Raw genomic sequence first — 25,348 nt, 5'->3', positions numbered from 1 at the left:
TTTGACGTTAGAATGGCATCAAAATGAGCTCGTACGTCTCACTAAACAATCACTTGGCTATTTTGGTTTAATTTGTGAAGTGAACCATAGTTTAGCATAATGTATGAATGTACATGAAAAGAAGAATTAGGGGTGACATGATAGCAGTAATCCAGTACTTGAGGGGCTGCCACAAAGAAAAGGGGGTCAACCTATTCTCCAAAGCATCTGAAGACAGGACAAGAAACAATGGATGGAAACTAATCAAGGAGAGAAGCAACCCGGAATTAAGAAGAAACTTCCTAGCAGTGAGAACAACAGGGAGGACAATGAACCAGTGAAACACTTGCGACCAGAATTTGAGGGTGCTTCATCACTGGAGGTTTTAAGAAGAGACTAGACAATCACTTATCTAAAATAGTATAGGTTCTCCTGCTTGAGCAGGGAGCTGGACTAGAAGACCCCCAAGGTCTCTTCCAACTTATTCATTCTATTCTATTCTAATCAAAGACTCCTTAGCAACTGCACAGATAGCAATAGCCCCTAGCCCTTAGACATATACTGCTTTACAGTGCTTTACAGCCCTCTCTAAGTGGTTTACAAAGTCAGCCTATTGTTCACCAACAATCTGGGTCCTCATTTTACCCACCTCGGAAGGATGGAAGCCTGAGTCAACCTTAAGTTGGTCAGGATCGAACTGCTGGCAGCGGTAAGAATTGGCCTGCAATACTGCATTCGAACCACCATGCATTTTCTTCACAATTGCTACCTCATTGCCACTGTGACGTAGTCCCGCTACCATTCTGCTGCAGTCGTTGTCTTCTCTTTCCTTCCATCCTTCTCAGCTTTTGAGCCTCCTCCAGAGAGCTGGGTCTTGGCATCGTATGTCTAAAGTAGGATAAGTTAAGCCCGGTCATTTTCTGAGAAATTCTTCAGGGGAGAATATTTACGTTACGTCCGAGCTAATCCTTACTGAAGTCAGTTCCTTTGTCATCATTTGGCACCATGCGCGCACTTTGCACAAAATTTATAGATAAATCACCTTCCGTATTACTCCTGGGGAGGGAAACAGCTGAGGCACAGAAATCCACTCTGCTGCACCCGTCAGCTGGGCTTCAGAAAAGGCAATATAGGTGAGTATAGCGCAGGGGTGGGCTGGTGGGCCCAGCTGAAAGTCAGAGTGAACCGTTTTGCTCAGAGGTGGTATTCTGTTGGTTCGCCCCAGTTCGGGCAAACCGGTAGTGGCGGTGATGGGAAGCTCTGACCAACCGCCCAGATGTCATCATGGATGCTCTGTGCATATGCAGAAGGGCCGTGCATGAGCATGCTCCCAGTTCCCAACCGGTAGCGAAGATTAGAGCATTTCATGCCTGGATTTGCTCCCAGCTGATAGTCAGAGTTACTGGTTTGGCTGAAAAGGTCTGAACCGGCTGAATCCCACCTGTGGGAGAAATACTAGCAATCTGAGTGCAGCATTTAGGCCAATTGAAACATCTCCAAAACTAAGTGTCCAGCAGCCTTTTTTCTAAGTTATACAGGTAGCCCTCGATATACAACTACAATTGAACCTGAAATTTCTGCCATTGAGTGACACAAGTTAAGTGAGTTTCCCTCCGGAAGCTTCATCGGCTTGGGCAGGATGGGGGGAGATGAAAGGTTAAGTCCTGACAGGATGAAGGGGAGGGGGAAACCATCCTGTCAGAATGAACAAAGCCTTCCACCTTCCAAACCATTCTGCCAAAACTGATGAAGCTTCTTTAGATAAGAAGCGAAACCACTTCAAGGAAAAACAAAGTCCAGTTGCCTTTTGAAAAAACACCTTTGAGAGAACCCAACCCTCCCTACCATGCCATTAGCTGAAGACATGTCCCGTCCCCCACCTTCCCTGTCGATACCTGCAGCAGGCCTATGCAAATAGGCAAACACAGTCCCTCTCTCTCTCTCTCTCTCTCTCTCTCTCTCTCTCTCCAGTGCTGGAGATTCAACCAGGCACGGAGGACCTGCTTTGCTTCAGCATGGTAAGAGATTGTGGCATTATTTTATGGAGGAAGGGTTGAGGGTGAATGGATGGGAAATAACTCCTAAGACAGTGGCATCAAACTCGATTTCATGGACAGCCGCATCAGGGTTGCGTTTGACTTCGGGCGCTGGGGTGGGTGTGGCCAGAGTGGATGTGGCCAGCTGAGTGCCTGGGGAGGACTGAGCACTCTGCCAGCGAAAACTGGCTCCTGAGCTCTGTTTTCGGCTGCAGCTGTCTCCTGCAGCCCTCTGCTAGCAAAACTGGAGCTTGGGAGGAACATTTGAGTGTACAAAAGAGCATCAGGGAACTTTTGAATTAGCTCCACTTCTCCTCAGTCTGTCAATGCTGCTAAAGGTCAATACATGGGCCCTTTGATGATTGGGAGATCTGGAATGCTCAAAAATTAAGGAAGATGTTGATGACATTTTCATTCTCATTCTCTCTACAGAATATATTTGGGAAGAGTAAGGCTGCGTGAGTAACAACCTCTATGGAATGTTATGGCATAAAGTCAGACCAAGAAATATAGTGGAATAAACTGGAATAAGCTGTGGGCATTTAAGAAGAGATCAGACGAGAGAGCAGGGTATCTTAGGTGGTCTTGTAACAAAATAGCAATAGCCCTTAGACTTACATACTGCTTCACAGTGCTTTACATCCCCTTATAAGCGGTTTTACAGAGTCAGCCATTTTCCCCCAACAATCTGAGTCCTCATTTGACCGACCTCGGAAGGACGGAAAGCTGAATCAACCTTGAGCCGATGAGAATCGAACTGCCAAACTGCAGGCAGCCGGCAGTCAGCAGAATTAGCTTGCAATACTACATTCTTATCAGCTTCAAGGCCATCGTTAATTCACTGATTTTACCATCTTCTGATGCAGGATGGCGCCTTCATTCCAATTAGGATTCCAGTATAAGAAGGCTTCCTAACCACACTCTTTCTGCGTGAAAGAATAAGATGTTGGTTGCCATCTAGCATTCTTCATGTTCTTCATTCTTCCTGTCTATGCGTAGCTTTCCCGAAATCTTCTAAAAACTTAGTGGAAACCAGTTGAGCATGGCTTCAGGTTGGAGACTAAATGGGGCAAGGGAGGAGGAGGTGCCATGCATGCCTTCTTGAACTCTTGCGGATATAAATTGACCCAATGAAATACAGCCCAAGTTAATGGTCAGGTTTTCTTTGCTCTGGCAAGAGAATGAGATGGTAGGCAGGTTGCAAGTATTTTTAGTGACGAACGTAGGAAATAGGAACCTTTCAGGACGTCTCTAAATTCGCCATCTTTGTCTGTGGTCCTTAAAGGTGTGAACTTCCACCGGAACCTCCAAAGAGACCTGGTAAGTGAGATTCCATCCCATCAGAGAACGATCCTGTGATTTTTCATTCTGAAAGTTCAACTTCCTTATCAAGCACCATACTTGGCATCTTTCACAGTTTACAGAAAAGTTTTCATTTTTCATTAACCGCTTAAGAGACCTCCTAAAATCAGACTTGGATCTGGGAGTGAAATCCACTTACCTTTGCTATCAGTTTGGTAGCAATGTGAGCATGCACACGTCCATTCGTGCCACCTCCATGCATGCACAGGACCTTCCGTGCATGCGCAGAGCGCGCCTGAATCGGTAGACGTTTTTTTTTTACTACTGGTTCGGGTGATAGTAACTAACAGGTAGCTTTTCAACTAACCGGTAGTAGTTCGTTACTAGTAACGAACTACTAACTAACTAGTAGTAGTTAGTAGTAACTAACTACTAACTAGTAGCTTTTCACCCCTGCTTGGATCCCAGTCAGCAAAATTGCACTATTTCTCTAAATGATACCATCAAACTAGGGGGACCTTATGGGAAAAAAACTTTGTAGCCCAAGATTTGGGGGAATGATAGTCAGGAATGTTTGTTGATTCCATCATGCCCATCCAGCAAAATTATTTCTCCAATAATGCCTCATTGTAGTAGAACAGGGGTGTCAAACTCAATTTCATTGAGGGCCACATCAGGATTGGGTTTGACTTTGGAGGGCCGAGGGGGATGTGGGCATGGTCAGTTTGTGTTCTCACGTCTGTCTTTCTTCCACTGCTTTTGTGGGCCTAAAAACTGGAATACGTAAAGGCTGAGCCCTTTGGGACTTTCCAGGCTGATGACTTCAGAATTGTTTTTAGTCATTCTGGAAAGTTCTGTGCTTTCTGATACAGAGATAATGCAAATTGTTGGCTTTGTTCGCGTCTTTCTCTTCCCCTGTTTTTGCCTGCCTTTTGTTCCCTTTCTAAGTTAGTTTTTTTCTCCTGCTTGCTAATGTTTAACATATAAAAGGCCCAAGTATAATTTCCCCTAGCAGATCAGACTAGCCTTAGTACTTCTTCTGATCTGGATCTATGATGTCAAGCATTATGACAGACCAACCAGCATAACAGTGGGTGGGAGGGTACAGTCATTATAAGTGTGAAGAGAGAAAAAACTCATTGTGTGTTCTGACCGAGGCTTCCCAAGAGCCTGAAGCAAACTCCTTGTCCCAACAAAAAACCCTTTTATTAATTGACTCTGAATTCTGCTAATTCGCATCCAGCAAAGTCTTTCAAGGGAGGATTTACGGTCACAGACCTTATCTGGCTTGGAGAGCTGCCAAGCCGATATCTGCAGAACTTGGAAAGGAATCTCGGAGAGTCACGACCAATTAAGCGAACTAATTGTCTCCTGAAAACTCCACTCCCCTTTCATTCCTCTTTTATTTCATCTGGGAGGGGCCATTCATCATCCATCTGGGGCCTTATTCCCAAGTCAACCCCTGTTCTTTAGCTGTTTCCTTCATCTGGCAGCTCTGCGCATGCGCACACTGGGAACAGGCTCCAGCTGTACGTCTGCCTCACTGATGTCTGACTCCGAAGGCAGCTGATAACTGTCAGATGGCCCTGGCCCCCTCTCTGCCTCTGACACAGAGCCCTCCCCAGATTTCAAGACTGGCCCATGTTTCTCCCCAACCACCTCACTGTCCCAATTGACTGACAGCTCTGCTGGCCACTGGTGGGCCACAATATTGTGTTGCTCAAGTTAAGGCAGTGAATGCAATTGAGCCAACCTTTTTTGTGTGTTTCAGACATCCAGGAGGAGGTGGTAAGTACACGGATTTCCCCAAAACCTATGACCACTTTTCATAGTTAATGTTGCAGCATCCCCATGATTGTGTGATTAAAATTCAGGCGCTTGATAATTGGTGTGTATTTATAAACCCTGCAATGTCCTAGGGTCGTGGGATTGCCATGTGTCACCTTCCCAGCTGTCTTCTGACAAGCTAAGTCAGTTGGGGGGGGGAGCCAGATTCACTTAACACCTGTAGTGATTTGCTTAACAACTATGGCTAAAAGTTTGTAAAACAGGGCAAACTCACTCAACAATGGCCTTGCTTAATCATGGAAATTTTAGACTCAATGGTGTTTGAGGATCAGCTGTACTTCATACCTTCTCCAAGGTCACCTCTTCCTCCTCCTCCTTCTCTTCTTTAATGACCCCATAATCCCTTGTGTGGTAGAGTCTGAGCAACTGAATGGAGCTGAGTGTTTACTGGCCAGATGCCTTTCCTGTCGCCAATGCAGTTTTTTTTCAGCAGACATATTCTCATTTTGTCCAGAGAGAGAAATATCTGCCTCTACCTAGGTTCGAACTCACAGCCTCCTGATTGTGAGGCGAGGGCGCAACCTCTAGGCCACTGCACCATTCTCTCCAAGGTCACCTCTATGCTCTTGTAAATGACATTTCCCTGCCTTCTCTACAGCATCCCTCTCTGCAGCTGAGCTGGGATTAGAATTGTAGTCCCAGCACATCTGACCGATCTCATGTGAGAAAGGACTGGCTCTGGAAGTGCTTGGGAGTTGCTCTCTACACTCCAGGTCTTTAGAAAGGGCCAGCCGTGGGATTCAATTTTTTTTACTACCGTTTCTGTGGGCGTGGCTTGGCAGTGTGTGTGTGTGATGTGACTGAGTGGGCATGGCCAATTTGACGTAAGTGACATTGAGCGGGGATGAGGGAGCGGGGGCAGGGACAGACAGAAATGGTATTTACCTGTTCAGCGAACCATTCAAAATTTCCACTACTAGTTCACCCGAACCAGTCTGAACCGGCTGAATACCACCTCTGAAAGGGACCTACCTTATCTGGAGCTGTTAGTGTTGCAACCTTGAATTCTGGCCTGTGATATTTGCCCTTGTGCGTCTATTTTGGTTTTCTCGCGGCTTCTCTGCACCCATGTGGAAACAATGGCATGGGAAGGCATCTTCAGGACCTCATGCGATTTTCTTGGTATGTTTCTTTAGGTTCAGCCAAGCTCTGCTGAAGGGGAGGAGGAAGCTCAGGATACCTATGAACCTCCCCCAAGAGAAGAACCGACTAAGAAAGTGTCTGTAGTCCCACCGCAAGAGTCTGACCAGGGGATATACCTGGGTGAGCTGCAAAGAGGGGAGAAGCATGCAAGGATTATCATAATAATGGGGGGGGGGGGTATTCCTTTAACCTTAGTTGCTGGATTTTGGCAGACCAAATTGTGATGCTATGGCAAGAGATACTTTGGGACATGGTAGATTTTGGAAACCAATCAGGCACGCTTTCTTGCTTTCTTTCCTTTTTTCTTTCTTTCTTTTTCTTTATACCCTCTTTCTTTCTCTCTTTCTTTTTCTTTATTCCCTCCCTTTTTCTTCTTTCTTTCTTCTCCCCACCCCTCTCTCACACACATACGAGGAGAGAGAGAAGGAGGAGAGAGAGAAAAAGAGAGAGACAGAATTGGTTCATTGATCTAATCCCTGAGACATTTGGCTGTTTTTAAATTGTTTCTGTATTTTGTTTCTCTGTTTTTATTGTTTTTGTCTGTATTATTCCCTTCCCCTTCAGTTTGTTAGCCGCCCTGAGTCCCTCCGGGAATAGGGCGGCATACAAGTGTAATAAACCTCTAAACCTCTAATTGAAATAAAGATACATGCCACAAATTCTTAGTATTTTGCAGACCCCACTTATGTTTTAATTGTTGCCCTTGGCTGATCTCAAAAAGCTTAGCAAGATTCAGCTGGTTAGGGCTCGGATGAGAACTGGAGGAAATGACAGAGTTGGATCAGGAGAAGGCAATGGCAATCTTTTCTGTTGCAAAAAGAAAAAAAAAACAGCCAACCATATGCAGATATCCATGAGGTCATCAGGAGTTCAGTTTGATTTGATGGTTTGGGCTTCCTGTCTGCTTGATTCTTTCTCAATTCTAGAGGTTACCATTGTGATCCTTATTTAGGTACCAAAAACCTTGAAACTTGACATTAACTCAGTGAGCTAAGATTAATTATAATAACCTAAATAAGCTAAATAATTATTATAATAATTAGCAAGGAAATCTGTCTATTCTTCAGTTGTCCAACCAGTTTGCAACTGCTACTTATGGATCAGCAATTCCTTCAAATCCCCAGCTCTCTTTACATTACTCTAAAAATTAAACTGCATGTGGATGAAATAACTCTTCAAAACTGAGCAAGAGTGATCCATCTCAGCATTCATTCATTCATTTTCTGGGGTCAAGGGTTACAGGTGACAGGGCAAAAACTCAGTCACATGCCTGCAAGAGATGGATTATAAATGTCTGTTTTTTGCACATTTGGGGGAAAGTTCTTTTCTTTATTAAAAAAAAAGATCAATATGTTAAATAAAATAACTCTTCCTGGTGTTCATGAAACCTGATGGAAAATGGTATTTAACAGGGTAATATGGGAACTGAGGTCTGTCAAAAAGAGACGATTGGGAAACAACTTGGCCTGATGTTGGCTGCAGCGGTTGGGTGGCCCAGAGCCGAAGTCAAAGATGCCTTCAGAAAAAGGGCAATATCTCTAATTTAAGACATATACATAATTATGTAGCAAGCTTGGACTCAATAATCCATGGAGGATCTCTACATACCAGAGAAAGAGGTTTCATGGATGGAGAAAGTGGGATAGGAGGAAAAGAAGGACAGCAGCAGAAAATGAGAAATGGAGGAAGAGCAAATTTCCAATAACATCTCAGATCATTCTTTGTCCATAGATTGTCCAAATGTGAGACGTTTCTCTATGCCGCCCGGCAGTTTGCATGCCAAGCCCTGCATGGTAAGAGACCTGTTGGAGTTTGGGAAAATGATCAGAATTGAGCTGGAAGGGACCTTGGAGGTCTTCTAGTCCAGCCCCCCTGCAGGAGACCCTATACTATTTCAGACAAGAAAAAATGTCTGACAGTGGGAATGATCCACCAATGGAACAGAAGTTGCCTTCAGAAGTTGTGGGAGCTTTATCACCGGAGGCTTTCAAGAAGAGACTGGACGGTCATTTGTCAGGAATGGTGTAGGGTCTTCTGCTTGGGGCAGGGGGGGTGGGCTAGATGACCTACAAGGTCCCTTCCGACCCTGTGAAACTGTTAAGGAACTGTCTCCTGAATTCTCGGTTGTGTCTCACTTTAATGAGCTTCCACCCATTGCTTTTTGTCCTTCCCTCTGGTGCTTTGGAACATAAGTCCGTCCTCTTTTCTATGGCAGCTTCTTAAGGACTGGAAGATAGTTGTCATGCAACCCCCAAACCCTTCTCTTGAATAAGCTAATTTGCTCAATCGTTCATCAATTTATCTATCTTCCAAAGCACCCAAAAGCCAGAAAAGGAATAGTGGATGGAAACTGACCAAGGGGAGATTCAACCTGGAAATAAGGAGGAATTTCTTGACAGACAGTGAGAACAATCAACCAATGGAACAGAAGTTGCCTTCAGAAGTTGTGGGAGCTTCATCACTGGAAGCTTTCAAGAAGAGAGTATCTCTCAGAAATGGTGTCAGGTCTCCTGCTTGGGCAGGGGAGTTGGACTTGATGACCTAAAAGGGCCTTTCCAACTCTGTTAATCAAAGTGGCTGTCTAGTCTATTCTTTAAAACCTCCAGTGATGAAGAACCCACAACCTCTGGAGACAAGCAGTTCCACTGATTAATTGTCCTCACTGTTAGGAAGTTTCTCCTTAATTCCAGGTTGCTTCTCTCTTTAGTTAGTTTCCATCCATTGTTTCTTGTCCTGCCCTCAGGTGATTTAGAGAATAATTTGCTCCCCTCTTCTTTGTGGCAGCCCCTCAAATACCCTTCTGGAGGCAAGCTGTTCCACTGATTAATTGTTCTGTCAGGAAATTTCTCCTAAGTTGCTTCTCTCCTTGATTAGTTTCCACCCACTGCTTTGTGTTCTACACTCAGGTGCCTTGGAGAATAGCTTGACTCCCTCTTCTTTGTGGCAACCCCTGAGATATTGGAAGACTGCTATCATGTCTCCCTTAGTCCTTCTTTTCATCAGACTAGACATACCCAGTTCCTGCAACTGTTCTTCATATGTTTTAGCCTCCAGTCCCCTAATCCTCTTTGTTGCTCTTCTCTGCACTCTTTCTAGAGTCTCCACATTTTTTCTACATCGTGGCAACCAAAACTGAATGCCGTATTCCAAGTGTGGTCTTACCAAGGCCTTATAAAGTGGTATTAACACTTCATGTGATCTTGATTCTCTTCCTCTGTTGATGCCGCCTAGAACTGTGTTGGCTTTTTTGGCAACTGCTGCACACGGCTGGCTCCTATTTAAATGGTTGTCCACTAGGACTCCAAGATGTTTTGGAAGAGTTCTCTTGCTTGTCCTACCAAATTTCTCCTCTTGTGCCTTACAGTTGCTCACAAAGCCTGGAGCTGAAGATAGTGGTGATGAAGGGACAATCAACATCCAAGCCATTGAGGAAGGTCAGAGGAAGGGGCTGCTGGGGGGCGGGGAATGTTGGAGTGTGGGGCCTGTGGGGGAGGCAACACTGGGATGGGAGGACTTGCATCTTTGAAGGTGGCCTAATCTAGTTTTTTAACCTTCATGAGAAAGGTGGGGCTAGATGAATCAAAAATTGGAATTAAGATTGCCAGGAGAAATATCAACAACCTCAGATATGCAGAGGATGTCACTCTAATGGCAGAAAGCGAAGAGAAACTAAAAAGCCTCTTGATGCGGGTGAAGGAGGAGAGTGCAAAAGTTGGCTTCAAACTCAACATTAAGAAAAGTAAGATCATGGCATCCAGCCCTCTCAATTCCTGCCAAATAGATAGGGAAGAAATGGAGGGAGTGACAGATTTTATTTTCCTGGGCTCCAAGATCACTGCAGATGAGGACTGCAGTCAAGAAATTAAAAGAGGCTTGCTCCTGGGGAGGAAAGAAATGGCAAATCTAGACAGCAGACTAAAAAGCAGAGATATCCCCGTGCCAACCAAAGTGCTTATAGTCAAGACTCTGGTTTCCCCAGTTGCAATGGATGGCTGTGAAGGTTGGACCCTAAGGAAGGCTGAGTGCCGAAGAATGGAGGCCTTTGAACTCTAGTGCTGGAGAAGACTCCTGCGATCCCTTGGACTACAAGGTGATCCAATCGGTCAGTCCTAGAGGAGATCAACCCTGACTACTCTTTAGAAGGCCAGATCCTGAAGAGGAAACTCAAATTCTTTGGCTACCTAATTAGAAGGAAGGACTCCCTGGAGAAGAGTCTCATGCTGGGAAGGATGGAGGGCAAAAGAAGAAGGGGATGGCAGAGAAGGAGGTGTCTGGATGGAGTCACTGAAGCAGTCGGCGTGAGCTTCAATGGACTCCAGAGGATGGTAGAAGACAGGAAGGCCTGGAGGAATGTTGTCCATGGTGAGCTGGGCACAATTTCACAACTAACAACACAACCATTGCTTCTCTTTTGGCCAGGGAAAGACACAATGGCGTAGGCAGGAAGTTTGTTGTGCACCAAGAGAGGTTATGAAGACATGTTGGAACCATATTGACCCAGGGGTCTCCAGACTTGGAAACTTTAAAATTTACAGACTTCAACTCCCAGAATTCCGCAGCCATCAGTATCAAAACAGAGAAGCAAAACCCCAGATGCCAGGGTGCAACTTAGCTTTTTGATAGATTATTAACTTTGGGGGGCGGGAGAGTAGCATGGTGGCCTAGAGATGAAGACACTTGCCCCCCACTCAGAAGGTTGACAGTTCAATCCTAGACAGCGACAGATGTTTCTCTCTCTGTGACACAAAGAGAAAATATCTGCTGTGAACTCCGCATAGGTGTCAGGAACGGCATCCGGCCAGCAAATGCACAGCTCCATTCAATTTCCCTGACTCCACCTCAAATCAAAGAATTAAAGTACCCTATACATATATTTCAATATGTTATAAATTCCACTTTTTTCTGTTTCTGTTGAGCAGCTGAAGATTCCCCAACATTGTGCAAGTTGGATAACTATTTTTTTTCTCTTTACAGTACTGAAAAAAGGATTGATGAAGTCTCCTCAGCCCCCTTCTTTCCCTCCCTCAGCTCGCCGAGTGTCTTTGCCTACTTCGGCCTTCTCTGGCCATCAAGCAAAAATGGCCATAAACAGCGGTAGGTAGAATTGTAGCAAGGTGTATCACAATGATTGCCACCTTTGGAAATCCCCAGAATTTGGGACATATTAGAATTTTTTTAATGAACTAAGCCAACCAGTTGCATCAGCAATTAAAGAGTTTGCTGTACATGCTGACAACTTACCAAAAATTTGGAAGAGAAAATTGGAGTTTGCTATTTTAACATTTTTTTAAAAAATGTTATATATCTTTCTTGTAATTTTAAGGTGAGGTTAATTCACCAAAAATTTTATTTGGGGTTTATTGTAACCCTTAATGGACATTCCTATGTTGGTAAAGGTAAAGGTTCCACTCGCACATATGTGCTAGTCATTCCCGACTCTAGGGAGCAGTGCTCATCTCCGTTTCAAAGCCGAAGAGCCAGCGCTGTCCGAAGACGTCTCCGTGGTGATGTGGCCAGTATGACTAAATGCCAAAGGCCCACGGAATGCTGTTCCCTTCCCACCAAAGGTGGTCCCTATTTTTCTACTTGCATTTTTACATGCTTTCAAATTACTAGTTGGCAGAAGCTGGGACAAGTAATGGGAGCTCACTCCGTTATGTGGCATTAGGGATTCGAACCGCCAAACTTTCTGATCGACAAGCTCAGCGTCTTAGCCAGTGAGCCACCGCATCCCTGTTTTCCTATGTTGAAAATGCAACAAATAAGAAAGTATTTTAGCATCCCTGGTTCTATTGTGTGGCTTATCCAGTCTTGGCAGCTTGAAGACCTGTGGATATCAACTCTCTGAAAGTTCATTTTTGGTCCCAAAGGTGCTTTTTTCAAGAGGCAACTGGACTTCCTGGATTTTTCTTTGAAGACATTTAACTTCTCATCCAAGAAGCTTCTTCAGCTCTGAAGCTTCTGGGATGAGAAGCGAAACGCCTTCAAAGAAAAACCAGGAAGTCCAGTTGCCTCTTGAAAAAAGCACCTTTGGGACAACCATGAACCTGGAGGACTGAGAATCTCCAGAGAAATTCTTCTTTTGGTGTTGTTCATTCTTATTCTTTGAACTTTTTCGCAGATCTTTTCCCGGCTTCAAAAGAGGACAAGGTAACTAACTTTGCATCAAATGACAAATTCGTCCTAGTTCATCTGGAACATTCCAGCTGTTGTTCTGTACTCGTACTCTAACACAACACAGTGCACCAGTTTCTACAAGGCTCAAAATTATCTCTCCCTCTTACAGGAAGAACCTGAAGACCAACCTATCTATGTGGAATGTGACACCAGCACAGGTGAAGTCCTTTCTTTTGGTGCCTTATCTTCTCCAAGGTAGTATTTCAGGAGAGCTCAGTGGAGCCTCATATACTTTGGCTATGGCTACATTACAAACTATTCTACAGAATATTCAAATAGAATAGAATAGAATAGTGTACATAAAAGAAAAGATACATTAGTCACGAATCATAAGGTATAGAGGCTTCCCAAGAGCACGAAGCAAACTCCTTGTCCTGACAAAAAACACTTTTATCAATTGACTCTGAATTCTGCTCATTCACATCCAGCAAAGTCTTTCGAGGGAGGATTTACAGTCACAGACCTTATCTGGCTTGGAGAGCTGCTAGGCCCATATCTTCAGTACTTGACAAGGAGTCTCAGAGAGTCACAACCAATTAAGCGAAGTAATGGTCTCCTGCAAACTCCATTCCCCTTTCGCTCCTCTTTTATTTCCTCTGGGAGGGGCCCTTCATCGTCCATCTGTAGCCTTCCTCCCAAGTCAACCCCTGTTCTTCAGCTGTTTCCTTCTCCTGGCAGCTCTGCACATGCGCACACTGGGAACAGGCTCCAGCTGTACTTCTGCCTCACTGATGTCTGATTCTGAAGGCAGCTGATAACTGTCAGATGGCTCTAGCCACCTCTCTGCCTCCGACACAGAGCCCTCATCAGAGCCTTCCCCAGACTACAGGACTGGCCCATGTTCCTCCCAAACCCCTCACTGTATGAATCTGCTGCCAGCTCTTCTGCCTGCTGGTGGACCACAACAGGCAGGACCTGTCATAGGCTTCTTCTGCTGGATCTGCTGGGCAAGGCAAATGTAACCAGGAAGAGGTATAACCTGGGCCTTTTCAAACTTAACTAGAGCAAAGTTGCTCCAAACTTCACATTGTGGTCCTGAACTTCTTGTAAGCCACCTTGATCCTAGAGCTGATTTGCTTTTCATTTTTTGCCAGGCTTGGCATCCTGTAAAGGGTCTACTTCTTCAGCCCTGGAACCTCTAACCTGCCTCTTGAAACAAGCCAAGTAAGTAAGATGTATCCAAAGGAGGAGGGCAGGAAAGATGTTTACCCATCAACGTTCCAGATTTGGTGGCCTGGAATTAAAGGCCCTGTAGTTCCAAATCTGGAAACTAGAGCTCGCTTTTTATGCTTTCTAGGGCAGGGGTCTCCGACCTTGGCAACTTTAAGACTTGTGGACTTCAATTCCCAGAGTTCCTCAGCCAGCAAAGTTCCTCCTTCCTTCTTTCCTTCTCCCTTCCTTTTCTCCTTCCCTCTCTTATTTTCCTCTTTCCTCCCTCTCGTCTCCCTTCCTTTCCTCCTTCCCTCTCTTGCTTTCCTCCTTCCTTCCTTCTTTCCTTCCTTCCTTCCTTTCCTCCTTCCCTCTCTCTTGCTTTCCTCCTTCCTTCCTTTCCTCCTTCCCCCCTCCCTCCTTCCCTTCTCTTTTCCTTTCCTCCATCCCTCTTTTGCTTTCCTCCTCCCTCCCTTCCTTCTCCCTTCCTTTAATTTTTAGAGCAAAGCTGGCTGAGGAACTCTGGGAGTTGAAGTCCACAAGTCTTAAAGTTGCCGAGGTTGGAGACCCCTGCTCTAGGGCACACAACAGCTGAAAGACTGGCTCATTCTGATGCAGAAGGTTGAGAATTATCCTAATGTTCCATGCAGAGGCTTGAAAGCAATGGCTACTGCAGGTGGGTCATTCCTACTCCTGTGTAAATCCAGTCCAGAAATTCAGGAATCTGTTGTGTGGACAATGGTTTGGCAAGAACATAGGTAGTCCTTGACTTACAACCACAATTGAGTCCAAAATTTCTATTTCTAAGCAAGACAATTGTTAAGTGAGTTTTGACCCATTTTATGACCTTTCTTGAAACAGTTGGTAAGTCAGTCGCTGCAGTTGTTAAGTTAGTAATATGATTGTTAAGTGAATCTGGCTTCTCCTTTGGTTGTCAGAGAGTCAGAAAAGGGGGTCACATGACTGGACACTGCAACTGTTGTAAGTCAAGCATCCAACATTTGATCACGTGACCATGGGGATAGTGAAATGGTCATAAGAGTGAAAAATAGTCATACGTCACTTTTTCCAGTGCCATTGTAACTTCAATCACTTAATGAATGGTTGTAAGTTGAGAACTACCTGTATTAAGGACAATCATACAGGTGGGCAAGAGAGTGGTGCAGTGGCCTAGAGGTGGAGCTCTCGCCTCATGATCCGGAGGCTGTGAGTTCGATTCTAGGTAGCAGCAGGTATTTCTTTCTCTGGGCACATGAGAATATATCTGCTGCGAACTCTGCATTGGCAACAGGAAGGGCATCCAGCCAGTAAACACTCCATTCAGTTGTCCAGACTCTACTCCCATGTAAGGTCATTAAAAGCCAAACAACAACAACAGGTGAGGCAAGAGGTCAGACAGAGAATCAGGACCACAGAGAGCTCCAAGTAATACTGGATTGGTGTTAGATTGTATCCAAACATCTACAATATTTTTTGGAGTATAAGACGCAGGAGCACTCTACAAGCCTGCCAAACCTATGCATGCCCTGTTTTTTTTGGGGGGGGGGGGGGAAACCGGACTCTTTTTGTTGGGTTTTTGCCCCCCGCTCATACCCAGGAGCACTTTGCAGGCGTCCTGAAGCTCATGCATGCCCTGTTTTTCCCCCCAAAACAGGCTGTTTTTTGCTCATCCCCCCCCAGCCCCCAGGAGTACTTTGAAGGCCTCTCAAACTCTCTGCATGCCCTGTTTTTCACAAAAAATGAGGCGTGCAGCAGGTTTGGGAGGCCTGCAGAATGCAAAAACTTTTTTTTTAAAATCTACCTCTTCAAAATCTTGGTGCATCTTATATTCCGAAAAATACAGTAATAGTGGCATCAAAGATCTTTCTTCAGGAAAGGCCTGCAGCAAATTATTGGGTTTAAACCAGTGTTTTTCAAACTTAGCAAGTTTAACAAGTTTAGACTTCAACTCCCATCATTCCCCAGCCACCATGGTTCAATTGTTTTGGGGTTTTTTTTTGTATTTATGTATGTATTTATTTTGTCATGTTTGAGTGGTACAGTGGCCTGGAGGTGGAGTTCTCGCCTCACAGTCAGGAGGCTGTAGGTTTGATCCTTGGTAGAGGCCGATGTTTCTCTCTGGGCACAATGTATATATATCTGCTGAACAAAACTCCACATTGGCAACAGGAAGAGCATCCAGCCAGTAAATACTCTGCTAGCTCCATTTAGTTGTCCAGACTCCACCCTGAAAAGGGGTTGTTATGGGGTTGTTAATAGAGGATAATTTATTTTGTCATGTTTACATAGTATATATTGGAAGTGGTGACCCTTAGAGAGCTGTACGCAACAAAATTTCATTTTAATGTATGCCGAGTAGTGTACATTGAAAGTGACAATGAAGTTATTCTAAGTTGTACGTAAAGGGGGCTGATACACATGTAGTTATCCTGTGTGGCAGCTATTTAAAACATACTAGCATGTTCTCAAAGTTCCAAATGAATCACCAACCTTTGAGGTGTCTATTGTAATGCATCATGAAACATCTATCTCTTACAAATTATAGCAATGATTCTCAGCCTTAAAGGTAAAGGTACCCCTCGCACATTTGTGCTAGTTGTTCCCGACTCTAGGGGGTGGTGCTCATCTCCGTTTCAAAGTTAAAGAGCCAGCGCAGTCCGAAGACATCTCCATGGCCATGTGACTGGGATTACTCAACGCCGAAGGCGCACGGAACACTGTTCCCTTCCCACCAAAGGTGGTCCCTGTTTTTTTACTTGCATTTTTACATGCTTTCAAACTGCAAGGTTGGCAGAAGCTGGGACAAGTCATGGGAGCTCACTCCGTTACGCAGCGCTAAGGATTCGAACTGCTGAACTGCTGACCTTCTCAGTCTTACTATAACTTTAAACCATCGCAGCATGCTGCTGTGGAATTCTGGAGTTGAAGTCCATGGATTTTAAAAGTTGTCATGGTCGATAAATACTTCCTTATGCTATAGATCTCATGTAGCAAAATCCCCTCTCTCTTTCTTTCTATTAGGTCCAAAATTTCTTCTTTGGGATCTCAGCAGGTGAGTGGATAATCTTGAGATAAGGAGCAGATAAAGCAGCATTTGTGGGGAAAGAGCTGACCTTAAAAACCCCTGGGTATATTTTTAAACTTAAAAAAAAAATTGTAGGTTTATGGGCATAGTTGGGTTGCAGAGTTTATATTACACCAAAGCAAGAAACTCTTTTCTTGACCCATTTTAAAAATATTTGCAGGGCAGGTAGGGTTTGAATCGTATTTCTGGGCTTCATGTATATGCCTTTCGTGGCTCCAGTGTTATTTTCTATTCTTTTCTTTTCTCCCCTCCCCCTCTTTTTTGCTTTTTTCTCCTTCCTTCCTTCCCTTTCTTTATCTCTTTTTTCTCCTCTGTCCTTTTCATTCTTTCTTTCTCTTTCTTTCTCTTTCTCTCTCTCTCTCCCCTTTTTCTTTTTTTTCTTTTTTCCTTCCCTCCTTTCCACCAGCCTTTAGTATTATTGTAACTTTACTTCTAGGAGTGGGGAGAAATTTTTGGCCTTGTGGATGAAAATAATGTGGCTGGTCCGGATTGCTTTGAGCCTTCAGCCAGCTGATGCGGAGAGCATCAAAAGCCACAGAGTCTCAGAATGTCGGGACTCATCCTGACCGGAGGACAGACGTGAATCCAGCTTTATGTAAAGGAACAGATGAAGAGATGTATCTGATCCAGATTAGAGAAATAACCATCTCCTCCATCCTTTCTCTTTCCAGGGATGTCCAGAAGACAACAAAGAGAGTGACACGGGTATGGTTTTCCAAGGATGGATGTGGGCATGGATAGTGGGGGATAAAGACCAAAGCAAAAAAAAAAAAATCATGCTTTGTTACTGCAAAGGCTGCCTCATCTCAGGAACCCCTTCCTCTATTTTTGCAGAATTGCAGAAATATCACTGCCCCAGACCGTCTTCCAGATGGATTTTATACCTACTGATCTCTTAACATAACTCATTTGTTCTGCAAACTCATGAGCTCCAGTCTGCCTGTAACAGTATGGGGAAATGACCAGGCAACGGGGGAGGAGGAGCAAACTAGGAGCAGTCAGATAAGAGATGGCTGAGCCCACAGAAGCACTGCGAATGTCTGAGAAAGGGACCCTCCTTCATTTCTAGGGCTGTAGAGATGTACATTCAGACTTTTCTGGATGCTGTTCAGGAAACCTTAGAATAAAGATAGAGATGGTGCACGTTGGGTAGGCTTCCTGTCTGGACTAAGCCTGGCACTAGCATTGGAAAAAAAAATAGGTTGTGACCTCTACAGAAATGTTCTCTTTTTTTCCAGGTAGGTGCCTCAAAACTGATAACCTTCTAGAGGTGAGCATAGAAATATTTGGCTGGGTTACTGTTCCTTTGATTGTAGGGTGGGTTAGAAAGTGAGTGAGTGAGAGAGAGAGAGAGAGGGAGGGAGGGAGGGAGGGAGGGAGGAAAGAAGGAAGGAATTGTAATAGAACTTACTTATATCCTGCTTCACAGTGCTTTACAGCCCTCTCTAAGCGGTTTAGATCAGCATGTTGCCCCACATCAATCTGGGTCTTCATTTTACCCACCTTGGAAGAATGGAAGGCTGAGTCAATGCTTGAGCGGGACAGAATTGAACTCCTGGCAGTGGGCAGAGTCAACCTGCAATATTGCATTCTAACCACTGTGCCACCACGGCTCTTTTGATGATGATGCTTATTAAGGTTTATTAAGATTTGGAAGGACCCAAGGGGCTTTACTCAATGCATTTCTCAAATGCAGGAAGACAACATTGAATTTCCACTTGCACTGGTTGTCTTCCCCCCACCCCCAAGAACAAAGAGTGAAATACAGTATAGCTGGTTGCTGGGTGCCCACATACAACTTTATAAAGAGCTGCGGTGGCACATCAGTCAGAGTGCAGTACTGCAGGCTACTTCTGCTGATTGCCGGCTGCCTGCAATTTGGCAGTTTGAATCTCATCAGGCTCAAGGTCAAGGCTCAAGAACAGAAGTGTCAGTTTCGTTTCTTAGAAAAGGGGAGCCACCCCTCAACCCCTTGGCCATAGTTGTGTTTATCAGTTTCACTGGCTCCGTTATATTCCTGCAGGATCCGGACGTGAAGAATGCTCCGTGGTATGCAGGCAGTTGTGACCGGCGTACAGCGGAAGCAGCTCTCCTCCAATTTAACAAGGTATCCTAGCCCTGTTTTATGATTGTTATACATTCCAATCTCCGGTTTGCACAGTCTGAGCCCTGGGGTCGTTTTTGGTCCACCCTGGCTGAGAAATCCCAACAGAATGTAATTCTATCACATAGCAAGCCTGTCTGTAGCATTAGCAATAGCCCTTAGACTTATATACCGCTTCATAGTGCTTCACAACCCTCTCTAAGCAGTTTACAGAGTCAGCCTCTTGCCCCCAACAATCTGGGTCCTCATTTGACCCACCTGGGAAGGATGGAAGCCTGAGTCAACCTTGAGCCGGTCAGAATCGAACCGCTGGCAATGGGCAGAGTTTGCCTGCAATACTGCATTCTAATCACTGGAGCACCAAGAAGGAGAAGGAGAAGGAGAAAGGGAATAAGAGAGGAAGGGAGGGAGGGCAACAGACGTATACATCACTTCACAGTGCTTTACAGCCCTCTCTAAGTGGTTTACAGAGTCAGCCTCTTGCCCACAACAATCTGGGTCCTCATTTTACCCACCTCGGAAGGAATGAAAGGCTGAGTCAACCTTAAGCTGGTCAGGATCGAACTGCTGGCAACGGGCAGAGTTTGCCTGCAATACTGCATTCTAACCACTGCACCACCACTCTCTGTAATCTCAATCTCTTCTTCACCTTGAAGATGTCCTGCTCTACCCAAAGGAAGATCTCAAAGGGTTGGTCTGGACAGTTCTCCATAGGGCACTCAAGCCAGAGATGCCTTAAGTCCACAAGAGAGAGAAGAAAATTCATTTGTTAGTGTTTCAATGAATGATTGGGGGGCTGTGAACTAAAAGATGAGGAACAGTTGCGGGAACTGGGCATGTACAGTTTAACAAAGAGAAGGATTAGGGGTGACATGGCAGCAGTCTTCCAGTATTTGAGGGACTGCCCCAAAGAAGAGGGAGTCAAGCTACTCTCCAAAGCACCTGAAGGCAGAACAAGAAGCAATGGGTAGAAACTAATGAAGGAGAGATCCAACCTAGAACTAAGGATACATTTCCTGAACAATTAGTGGAATACTTGCCTCCAGAAGTTGTAAGTGCTCCATCACTGGAGGTTTTTAAGAAGAGACTGGACAGCCACTTGTCTGAAATGGTATAAGGCCTCCTGCTTGAGCAGGGAGCTAGACTCGAAGACCTCCAAGCTCCCTTCCAACTCTGTTACTCTTGTTCTCCTCTGCTCCCCCTTTCTTGCAGAACGGTGCCTTCATGGTACGGCAGAGTTCCCACCACTCTGCCAGCCAGCCCTTCACCTTGGTGGTTTTCTACAAGAACCGTGTCTACAATGTCCCTATCCACTACCAGGAAAGCAGCTGCCAGTTTGCGCTTGGCAAGGATCCCAAGAGCCATGAGGTGAGTTGAAGGGAAAGTTGGATCTCCAGGAGATGCCACTATACAAATAGTTCACAACTTACAATCTATTCATTTAGTGACCAGAAGTTACAATGGTACTGAAAAAAATGACAGGAGCCTTTTTCACACTATTGCTATTAGCCTCTGCTTAGAAGCCACCTGGCATAGTCAACCATGGGAGAGGGCCAGTGGGAGTCAAACAGCCATGACTGACATCATGTGTGTAAGTTGCCCCCAACTTTGCTTGGTGACATCACAATGCTTGTGACGTCATCTCAGCATGGCAGGCAGCCTGATAAAATCATGTCGATTGTGGATCATTCGGGTAATGAAGGAAATCGGTGGGTTTAACATTTTTAATTAACAGCTTATGGCCTGGATCGCTCATGACAGTAAGCCATGTTTTATTCAACTAGGATTGGTTGAATAAACCACAGTTGATGGGTTCCATACAACATGCTAAACCATAAATCATTTTGAATGGCTCAGCCAACCCTCCATCCCCCCATCCCAAAGTATGTGTAGTAATTTGGGCTAGGAACTTTCCCTGGAGAGGCCCATAGGAACTCAGGAGGGGAGGTGGTCTTGGAGATGGGACTCAGTCTAACCAACCCAGTAGGATCCTTGGGGTGAAACTAAGCTGGAGGAAAAGGTACAGTGTACATCAGGAGTGTCCAACCGTTTAACTTTCAGAGTTGTGGACTTCAACTCCCAGAATTCCCCAGCCAGCCATGCTTTATGAATTCTGGGAGTTGAAGTCCACAACTCTGAAAGTTAAAAGGTTGCACAACACTGGGGTTAATCTTGAAGGAAAAGCAACATCTAGCAACCACAAACACAACATGGAATACTCCTCTTACTGATCTACAGATGGGGTTGGATGAGGAGACATCCAAACACAACAGGGCAGATATCCTGCAATTGGAGTACAATGGTTGGAAACTAATCAAAGAGAGAAGCAGCCTGGAATTAGGGAGAAACTTCCTAACAGTGAGGACAATTAACTAGTGGAACAGTTGCCTCCAGAAGTTGTGGGCGCTCCAACACGGAAGGTTTTTAAGAAGAGTCTAGACAGTCACTTATATGAAATAATATAGGTTCTCCTGCTTGAGCTTGATTATTATAATTGTATATTTTCCATTATTCTGTTCTGTTCTATCTATGTAAACTAACGTTCATTGAAGGGATAATTATGAAATGCCTGGGCCCAAAGTTAGCCCCCCCCCCCCTGATTTATGGAAACCCAGATTCAAAAGTACGGAAAGGAGAGAATTGAGCACACCAGATGTTGATCTTTGTCTTTCCCTCCCCAGCTGTTTGACAGTGTCTCCAGCATCATCCAGAAGTACTCAGAGCGCCCCCTGGTGCTGATTGACGGCAGTACTTCTGCCAAGGAGCAAACTCTCCTCTTGTTCACTGTGACGCCCTGAAAATTGGTGCCAGCCATGCTGAGTGGATCCCCAGTTTCAGCTAGGCGCCCTGGGAGTAGTTTCGAGGTGCAAGGACAAAAGGTTCAGAATTCAGCAGGGCATCCTATATTGTTTTATTCATGGCATGCTTTTCAACCACTTTTCCAGAGGCAGAAGAAAGGTGCTGTGCAAAATTCTGGACGTGATTTAATGATGATAATAATCATAATAAAGAGTTTTAAGAGTGGAATTAGACTGGCCTTTAAAACGGATTCTTGCATGAAGCATGCCTGTTGCACCTTGTACAGTCGTAACAATAATAATTCTCTGTTGCTTTTTATAACCTTGCAATCAGAAGTGGTAGTCAGCCGGTTCTGACTGGTTCTGGCGAACCGGTAGCGGAAATTCTGAATAGTTCAGAGAACCCGCAAATACCACCTCTGGCTGGCCCTGCCCCCGATCTATTCGCTACCTCCTGAGTCCCAGCCAGTATCCTTCCCCCAGGAGTGGGAGGGAATGGGGATTTTGCAGTATCCTTCCCCTGGAGGGGGGAAGGAATAGAGATTTTGCAGTATCCTTCCCCTGGAGTGGAGTGGGAATGGGGATTTTGCAGTATCCTTCCCCTGGAGGGGGGAAGGAATAGAGATTTTGCAGTACCCTTCCCCTGGAGTGGAGTGGGAATGGGGATTTTGCAGTATCCTTCAACTGGAGAGGGGTGGGAATGGAGATTTTGCAGTATCCTTCCCCAGGAGTGGGGAGAGAATGGGGATTTTGCAGTATCCTTCCCCATGGAGTGGGGAGAGAATGGGGATTTTGCAGTATCCTTCCCCATGGAGTGGGGAGAGAATGGGGATTTTGCAGTATCCTTCCCCTGGAGTGGGGAGGGAATGGGGATTTTGCAGTATCCTTTCCCTGGAGTGGGGAGGGAATTGAGAATTTGCAGGAACCATTTTTTTACACTTATGACCATTGCAGCATCTTCATGTTCACCTAATCAAAATTCAGCTCCTTGGCAACTGACTCCTATTTATGACGGTTGTGGTCTCCCAAAGTCATGTGATCTCACTTTTGCAACCGTATGACAAGCAAAGTCAACGGGTTAGCCAGATTCACTTAACAACCAGGTGACTCACTTATCAAGTGCAGTGATTCACTTTAACAACTGCAGCAAGATGGGTCGTAAAATGGGGCAAAACTCACTTAACAAATGTCTCACTTAGTGACAGAAATATTGGGCTCAATTTTGGTCATAATACTGTGTGCAGTATTTGAGATCTGTCTCTAGCCGATGTTACTAACCCCTTAAACGGAGCCAGAAAAAAATAAGAAAGAAATTAAATGGGCAGGTTTCAAACTACTCCAAAAATATGTAGGAAGTTAGCACTCACCCCAGAGGTGCGTTCCTACTGGTTTGGACCAGTTCGGCCAAGTAGGTAGTAATGCTCCTGAACCAGTTCTATCAGTGGCGCTGTAGGTGCCACCATCTTGTTTTACACACACACACACACACACACACACACACGAAGCGCGTGCTCAACACCCGTCCCTAACCCTAACCCACCCCTCTCCTAGAAAAATGAAATATTCTAGGAAATATTAAAAAGGCAGAATATTATATTTCCCTGGTTGGGAAATGGAGAAACATGCTTTTAGGCAGGAAGCAAAATCACTCTTGATAGTTCCCATACTTCTCAATAGCCCCAGCATATGTCAGCACTTAAGAGATAAAGAGATAGCTAGGTCTATTCATAGGCAAATGCCCTCACCCAAGATCCAACAAAGGTAGGATTAGCCTTCTACCCATCTCACCACATAGCACTTGGGAAGATTACATCACCCACAAGGCTCAACCAAGCCTGGGACTCAGGGCAGCCTACAGAGTTGCCCCGGCATGGCCCCATAGGAGTCTGACAACCAATCAGAATACAAGCTCAAATTCAAAAGCCCAGAAAAGGTATAAAACTCAGGGCACTCTTAGCATCTCTTCCCTTTTTTTTCTTCTTCATTCAACATCTTCAAGGCATGTTGTCCTGTCCACCATTAAAACCATCTTTCCAAACAACTTCCATGAATCCAGTGTCTTTTTCCCCCCCACTCGGAACTGAACTCAGATGGACATTTCTTCCAACAGATGAGTCCAGGGGATTGAAGGTCTCGTGTTTCTTTTCAAATGTGCCAAACATACATGAGCCCACATTCTAGCAAATACTAAAGCCTTCTTTACAGAGCCATTAATCTTGAGGCATTTTCCAAAGCAAACATTTCTTAACTATAGCAACTTTGAGCTGTATGGACTTCAATTCCCAGAATTCCTCAGCTGGCTGGGGAATTCTGGGAGCTGAAATCCACCCAGCTGAAATTTCAGAGCTCAAGAAGGCTTACGTACGGATTTTATTTTTATTTAGATTTGGGTGCTGCCTGTCTCCTCTAATAATAAAACATTTCATAAAATTTGTGAGTTGGAAAAAGTGCCATTGAGCTCTTTCAGAAAAATGTAAAAATTTTCTTTAGGTAGGTGACATAATTAGAAGTTAGATGGGAGAGAAATGAGAAGTCTTTTAATAAAGGGTGACATGATTAAAAGCTAGAATAAGTGATAGAAATAAGAGAAGGGGAAATATTAGTGTATATACTTTTATGTAATAAATTGAAAGTAATAAGAAAATGTGGAACAACTGAACAATAAATTAAAATGCGACCTAATGTAAATGGCTAACATTATTAGAAATATATAAGTTGATTGAATGTAATAATTATGCTTAACTTTATTAGTTTTATCTGTATTAGAATGTATGACAGGTACCACACTCTCATGAATTGATTTGACACATTTATAAAAAATAAATAAAACACTTGGGGGGGGGGGGAAGAAAAATTTAAAAGTTGTTGGTTGGTTTTTTTGGTTGAAGTTGTAGTTCATTGTCTTAAAAGGAATATCAAAGCCAAGATTAAGGAAACTTTTGGCTAGCACCATAAAAAAACAGAAAGAGAAAAGAGCAGTGAAGAAAGGCAGCCAACGGTCAGCTTGACATTTTTCTCTGTTTCCTGCCAATTCAAATAAAATACCAAGTTATAGCTTGGGTGAACAGATGCGCTCAACCCAAATCATCCTGTTGGCAGCTGCGAGAGAGATAGAGAAAAAGAAGATGAGACAAGATGATAGCAGATTCCAGGGGTGAAATCCAGCAGGTTCTGACAGGTTCTGGAGAACCGGTAGCGGAAAGTTTGAGTAGTTCGGAGAACCGGCAAATGCCACGTCTGGCTGGTCCCAGAAGTGGGGAGGGAATGGGGATTTTGCAGTATCCTTGCCCTGCCCTGCCACGCCCACCAAGTTACGCCCACCCGGTGTGCGCATGCACACTGCAATGAAAATTACTCTCCGCATGCGCAGAAGCAAGTAACAAGATGGCACCACCCAGAGAACCAGTTCGGGGGTGTGGCAGGCCTGGGTTGGTGCCGGTTCCAGCAACCCAGCAATCCAGACCGCCAAACCACTACCAGTTTGGCTGAACCAGTCCAAACCACTAGGAACCCATTACTGATGTAATAGAAGAGAAGAGAAGCAAAGCTGGAAGGGATGTTGGAAGTCTTCTAGTCTAAGGTGACCAGATTTTCAGATTGGTAAAGAGGGACACCTTTGACCGGGGGGGAGGGGGCTTGATTAAAAATTTTATACGGAGCAACAAAAATTTTCATACAACGCAAAGATAGTATTGTAATATTTTTTTTTATTTCAGCGTAACTACAA

The 25,348-nt window shown here is 44.7% G+C and overlaps 1 protein-coding gene and 1 long non-coding RNA gene across 2 annotated transcripts; both read left to right on the top strand.

Moving 5' to 3' along the window:
• Positions 1 to 13,582: 13,582 nt before the first annotated feature.
• Positions 13,583 to 17,427, top strand: LOC116516632. The gene is made up of 3 exons (XR_004256384.1): positions 13,583 to 13,649; positions 16,656 to 16,686; positions 17,391 to 17,427. It is a non-coding gene; the product is annotated as an uncharacterized LOC116516632 (long non-coding RNA).
• Positions 17,428 to 17,440: 13 nt separating this feature from the next.
• LOC116516834 (B-cell linker protein-like) lies at positions 17,441 to 21,707 on the top strand. The gene is made up of 5 exons (XM_032229463.1): positions 17,441 to 17,459; positions 17,958 to 17,989; positions 18,743 to 18,826; positions 20,036 to 20,191; positions 21,505 to 21,707. The coding sequence occupies exons 1-5, from the start codon at positions 17,441 to 17,443 to the stop codon at positions 21,619 to 21,621; spliced, it is 408 nt and encodes a 135-aa protein (XP_032085354.1). The 3' UTR covers positions 21,622 to 21,707.
• The last annotated feature ends 3,641 nt before the right edge of the window (positions 21,708 to 25,348 follow it).

Source organism: Thamnophis elegans, chromosome 13, assembly GCF_009769535.1.
Source record: "Thamnophis elegans isolate rThaEle1 chromosome 13, rThaEle1.pri, whole genome shotgun sequence".
NCBI classification, from domain to species: Eukaryota; Metazoa; Chordata; class Lepidosauria; order Squamata; family Colubridae; genus Thamnophis; species Thamnophis elegans.
Note: the sequence above shows the minus strand (reverse complement) of the source record. Positions and strands in the feature narration are given on the sequence as shown.

Coding starts and splice junctions, on each gene's coding strand:
- LOC116516834 (XM_032229463.1), top strand. Junction 17,990..18,742: donor AAACTGATAACCTTCTAGAG/GTGAGCATAGAA, acceptor ATATTCCTGCAG/GATCCGGACGTGAAGAATGC. Junction 18,827..20,035: donor CTCTCCTCCAATTTAACAAG/GTATCCTAGCCC, acceptor CCTTTCTTGCAG/AACGGTGCCTTCATGGTACG.